The following is a 6,000-nucleotide window of genomic DNA, read 5'->3' as shown; positions in this document are numbered from 1 at the left end:
TGCGCTCCGCTCCGATTAGCGAAGCGCATCAGAGGCTGGGCTGGGCTGGGGGTGGGCTGGGGAGTGGGGAGGGGGGGGGAAAGGGGAGAGGCGGGGGGGGGGTCTCCCGGCTTGCTCTCGCCCGCCCTTCTCCCTCCAGGCATTGGCGAGGCGGCCTGTCAATCAGGGCGCCCGCCTCCCCCAGCGACTCAGTCGGTGCCCACCATCCCGCCCCAGCCGCGCCGACAGACGGGGCCAGCGGAGCGCTTTGGCGGGGATGCTGAGCGAGGAGGCCATGCAGGCGGCGGCCGAGGAGGGGTCCAGCGGGGGGGGCAAGCTCTACAAGGCCCCCCCGCAGCCGCAACAGCAGCAACAGCAGCAGCGCAGCCCCTACAGCGCGCTCAAGACCTTTCCCGGCGGGCGGCGGCCGGCGCTGAGCAAGCGCTACGAGCGGCCCACCATGGTGGAGATCCCGCAGGTGCGGGCCGGGATCGGGCCCTTCCAAGCGCAGCCGCTGCCGGCCGTCGCTTCCTCCTCCTCTTCCTCCTCTTCCTCAGCTCTGGGCGAGCCTCCCCCGCCCTACCCGGGCCCCTTCCGCGCTTCCCACGCGCCCCCGGCGCGGACTTCGGCCCCGCAGGTGGGAGCCCAAGCGCCGGCCGCCGCCTTCTCCACCTCCTCCTCTTCCTCCTCCTCTTCCTCTTCCTCCTCCTCCTCCTCCTCCTCCGCCAGGTACGGCCAGCATCACCACCACCACCACCACCATCACCACCAGGGGGCGCCAAGCAGCAGCGGCGGCGGCGGCGAGGGGCCTCTGGAGCTGAGCGCAGGTAAGGAAGGTACCTTCGGCCAGGTGCGGAGGGTGGGGGGGGGAAGGATGGGCAGGGCTGGGCTTTCTGCCGGACACGAGGTCATACCCTCGCGCTCCGGTTCCCTAGAGGCCAAGGGCGCTCCTTTCCTTTCCCCACCGGGAGAAAGCTGGGAAGGGCATCTGAGTGTGTGCAAAGGGCAGAATAATAGTAATAATAATAATAATAATAATAATAATAATAATAATAATAATAATAATAATAATAATAATAATAATAATAATAATATAAAGCAAAAACTGGTGGGATCATAAAGCAAAAACTGGTGGGATCATAAAGCAAAAACTGGTGGGATCATAAAATAGAGAAAGTCATAGAAAATGATAAAATCAAACTGCTCTGGGACTTCAGAATTCAAACAGACAAGCACCTGCAACATAACACCCCAGACTTAACAATTGTCGATAAGAAAGACAAAAAAGTCTGGATAGTGGATGTGGCAGTGCCTGGAGACCGCAGAATAGACGAGAAAGAACTGGAGAAAATCACAAAATACAAAGACCTACAAATAGAAATAGAAAGACTGTGGCAAAAGCAAGCAAGGGTAGTACCAATAGTCATAGGCTCCTTGGGTGCAATTCCAAAACAACTGGAGCACCACTTGAACACCATTGGAATTGACAAATTCGCTATTAGTCAATTGCAAAAGGCAGCCTTATTAGGAACTGCTTCCATACTGCGACGATATCTGTAATACCATCAAACATCCACATCTGCCTATCCCAGGTCCTGGGTAAGGACTCGATAGGTAGACAAAATGCCAAATCCAGTCTGAACATCTGGCTGACTGTGCAATGATCCATCATCATCATCATCATAATAATAATAATAATAATAATAATAATAATAATAATAATAATAAACCAACTGAAGAACAGAATAGAGGCATGGGAAGACAAAGCACTACATGGCCAATATGTTAAAAAAAATAGCTGGGAAAGCAGATAATAACAAGACCTGGCAATGGCTAAGAGCAGGAAAATTGAAGAAAGAGACCGAGGGACTAATTCTGGCTGCACAAGACCAAGCCTTAAGGACAAATGCATATAAAGTCAAAATTGAGAAGACAGCAATAGACAGTAAGTGCTGCCTATGCAAAGAAGCTGAAGAAACAGGGGACCACCTGGTAAGCTGTTGCAAGAAGATTGCACAGACTGACTACAAGCAGCGGCATGACAAAGTAGCAACAATGGTGCATTGGAAGATCTGCAAAAAATATCATTTGACTGTAAGCAAAAACTGGTGGGATCATAAAATAGAGAAAGTCATAGAAAATGATAAAATTAAACTGCTCTGGGACTTCAGAATTCAAACACACAAGCACCTGCAACATAACACCCCAGACTTAACAATTGTCGATAAGAAAGACAAAAAAGTCTGGATAGTGGACACGGCAGTGCCTGGAGACAGCAGAATAGACGAGAAAGAACTGAAGAAGATAACAAAATACAAAGACCTACAAATAGAAATAGAAAGACTGTGGCAAAAGCAAGCAAGGGTAGTAACAATAGTCATAGGCGCCTTGGGTGCAATCCCAAAACAACTGGAGCACCACTTGAACACCATTGGCATTGACAAATTCGCTATTAGTCAATTGCAAAAGGCGGCCTTACTAGGAACTGCTTCCATCCTGCGATGAGATCTGTAATACCATCAAACATCCACATCTGCCTATCCCAGGTCCTGGGTAAGGACTCAATAGGTAGACAAAATGCCAAATCCAGTCTGAACATCTGGCCGACTGTGCAATGATCCATAATAATAATATAATGATGATGATGATGATGGTAATAATAATAATAATAATAATAAAGTTGGAAGGGAACTTAGAGGTCATCTAGTCCAACCCTCGGCTCAGGCAGGAAACCCTACACCATTTCGGACAAATGATTGTCCAGTCTCTTCTTAAAAACTTCCAGTGTTGGAGCATTCGCCGCTTCTGGAGGCAGGTGGTTCCACTGGTTAATTGTTCTAACTGTCAGGAAGTTTCTCCTTAGTTCTAGAGCTGGCCAGCCCTGCAAGGTTTAACCATCCCAGAAGAGCCACTGAGGATGGGGCGGAGTGGAGTGGGGGGGAAGTGTTCAGTGTTTATTCTCCTGCAATAAAAATCTACTTGGGGAAGTAGATTGGGCAAAGACAAAAATGGCAGGTAGAAACTCTTCCAGTGAGCGTTCTGAACCCAGGCCTGGTCCAACCCTGAAGGAATTGCACTACAGGGGCCAGCATAAGCCCAATGTGTCTCTTACTTAAGCAATGGAGCAATCTGCTCGCCTAAGCATTGAGTGGCTTCAGTTCTTCACAGGAGGAATCTGATGTAGGTGACCACTAGAGGGCAGCAGAGCATTGGGGGGGAGGGGAGGGCTGGATCTATCCTTTTGCTGCCATCTAGTGGTCAACTGGGGCTTTGCAGCTCAGAATGTGCCTCGTTTTGCCTTTGTTAGATTCTACACTTGGAGGTCCAGATGTGGTCTCTGGTGGGTCACTGTCTTTAGACTTGAGATGGAAGATTTGGGGAGAAATATCAGCTGTGGGAAACGGTCTTTACGAAGGTCCAGTCCGGAGATTGAAACACTGTTCAGGCATTCCCATGAAACAACAGTGCCCTGTTGTCTTTCCGTTGTCAAGAAGGCCTTGAGAGAGCACCATTTGAGGGCAGGAGATAGTAAGACACATGGGATAAATCAAAGCTGGTCTTTCCCTTTTAGTGATGTCCACTGACTGACACGCTCTGTTTCCACACTACCGATATTGTGTACTTGGGGTGCTGTCTTGTTGACGTCACAGCTGTCATTAACGGCGTCATCTTGTCCTTTGTCCCAGAGCTATTTCTCCCGGGGAAGTTTAGAAGACATCTTGCAGATGTTCTCAATCTTTCTAAACAGCTGGGCCTCCTTCTCATTTAAGCCCATCACCGCTCACCTTCTTCACCGTCTCGCGTTCACGTAAGGGATGACAGTTGGAGATATGAGCCTTCTGGAAAACCAAGGCTATCCCTGGTTCCCAGAAGACAAAGCCAACAGAAGTGGAGAACCAGATGAAGGGAGCTAGATCAGGGGTCCCCAACGCCCCAGTCTGTGGACCGGTAGCAGGCTGCGGCATGCCAGCAACCGGTCCACACAAACAAGCAAAGCCCCATTTGCAGGATGCAGGCAGCACACAAAACCACACACCCTCTGGTCTCTCCACGGAACTGGTCCCTGGAGCCCAAAAAGTTGTGGACCTCTGGGCTAGATGTTCCCATATCTTACTGCCACCGCACAAACACTATTAGCCCAGCAGTTTGGGTGATGATGCCACTACGCTGGCCATCTTTTGAGGGCCAGAAGATACATCCGGAGAAGGATCCTTCTCTTTGGGGCTGTCCAAGAGGAGGCCTTGCCCACATGTTTTGTCGTAGGGGGCACCTAGAGACAATCCAAAGACGCTTAATCCCTCTGCCACTCAAATTCCAATCTCCTCGCAGGAGATCTGTTGAATTTAAAGAAAGCTTCCTGTACAACTCACGTCTCAGGGACACAATGTTCTGGGAATATTATTAGAGCGTCCCTTTTTCTTCAGCAGCGTGCTAATCCAGTTGGTTCTGGGAAGGCTTCTGTACTTTTCCGGAAGTAAATTTTCCAATTCTCCTCTTGTGTCTCTTCATTTCCAGGACCAAGTAAGGTTTTGCTTGGGTCTGTCTGTGGCTTGGACATCTTTTGCCGTTGATCTACCTTGTTAAAAAAAACATTAGTCTTCCCAGCGCCAGGAAAGTCCTTCTTTGCAACAACACGCACATTCAAGCATTCCGTCTCCCTCCCAACGTTCCCTCTGTTTGGAAATTCCACTTTTAAGACCTGGGCAGCTGCTCCTCCCTTCCATGTTTTTGGCCACCTTTGTGCTTTTCAAACTTGGAAGGTTGCCAGAATGCAAATCTTGCCTTGACTGTCGTTCCCACCCGAAAGGGCTTCGGGGGTAACCAGCTTGGGAAGATCTGGAGAACTTCTGCTAGTGGAAATATAATCAAGAGACAAGAATGGTTTATTTTTTAAAAAAAAAACAAAAACCAATGGGTAGTCTATTCTGTGGGAGGCGTCACTCCAGGATGGTCTTGCGTCCTTACATTGGGGAGACCCCGGGACCTGTGACGCCAGAGGGAACTCCTCACAGATTGAAAAGCAAACTAGAATTCATCCTTAGTCTTTTTATGGAGACCATATTAGCACTAATTAGTCTTCTTCTTTCTTCTTCTTCCTCCTCCTCCTCCTCCTCCTCCTCCTCTTCTTCTTCCTCTTCTTCTTCTTCTCCTCCTTCTCCTTCTCGTCCTCCCCTCTTCTTCTTCTTCTTCTTCTTCTTCTTCTTCTTCTCCTTCTCCTCCTCCTCCTCCTCTTCTCCTCCTCCTCCCCTCTCCTCCTTCTCTTCTCCTTCTCTTCTTCTCCTCCTCCTCCTTCTTCTCCTCCTCCTCCTCTTCTTCTCCCTCTTCCTCCTCCTCTTCCTCCTCCTCCTCTTTTTCTTCTTCTTCTTCTTCTTCTTCTTCTTCTTCTTCTCCTTCTCCTCCTCCTCCTCCTCTTCTCCTCCTCCTCCCCTCTCCTCCTTCTCTTCTCCTTCTCTTCTTCTCCTCCTCCTCCTTCTTCTCCTCCTCCTCCTCTTCTTCTCCCTCTTCCTCCTCCTCTTCCTCCTCCTCCTCTTTTTCTTCTTCTTCTTCTTCTTCTTCTTCTTCTTCTTCTTCTTCTCTTCCTTCCTCCTCCTCTTTTTCTTCTTCTTCTTCTTCCTCTTCCTCTTCTTCTTCTTCTTCTCCTCCTTCTCCTTCTCGTCCTCCCCTCCTCCTCTTCTTCCTCCTCTTCTTCTTCTTCTTCTTCTTCTTCTTCTTCTTCTTCTTCTTCTTCTTCTTCTTCTTCTTCTTCTTCTTCTTCTTCCTCTTCTTCTCCTCCTCTTCTCCTTCTCCTCCTCCTCCTCCTCCTTTTCCTCCTCCTCCTCCCCTCCTCCTCCTTCTCTTCTCCTCCTCTTCTTCTCCTTCTTCCTCCTCCTCTTCTTCTTCCTCTCCTCCTCCTCCTCCTCTTCTTCCTCCTCCTCCTCTTTCTGATCAAGATTATTGTTCGGCAACCCAGTCATTTGGAAGAGAGCATGAAGCTGTTTTTCCCGTGAGCTGAGACGAAAAGAAAGAAAAGCTGTTTAGAAA

The 6,000-nt window shown here is 49.2% G+C and overlaps 1 protein-coding gene across 2 annotated transcripts in view; it reads left to right on the top strand.

Annotated features, from left to right (window-relative positions):
- The first annotated feature begins 249 nt into the window (after nucleotides 1-249).
- The window catches only part of BEND4 (BEN domain containing 4), a 28,013-nt gene continuing 22,262 nt past the window's right edge, over nucleotides 250-6,000 (top strand). For both annotated transcript variants that reach the window (XM_039325250.1, XM_039325251.1), the window contains exon 1: nucleotides 250-806. In XM_039325250.1, coding sequence (XP_039181184.1) covers nucleotides 257-806 — 550 coding nt within the window. In that variant the 5' untranslated portion in view covers nucleotides 250-256. The remainder of the gene's footprint in view (nucleotides 807-6,000) is intronic.

This window comes from Crotalus tigris, unplaced genomic scaffold (assembly GCF_016545835.1).
Source record: "Crotalus tigris isolate CLP2741 ecotype Arizona unplaced genomic scaffold, ASM1654583v1 scf7180000024321.1087588, whole genome shotgun sequence".
NCBI classification, from domain to species: domain Eukaryota; kingdom Metazoa; phylum Chordata; class Lepidosauria; order Squamata; family Viperidae; genus Crotalus; species Crotalus tigris.
This window is presented reverse-complemented; position numbering and strand designations above follow the sequence as displayed.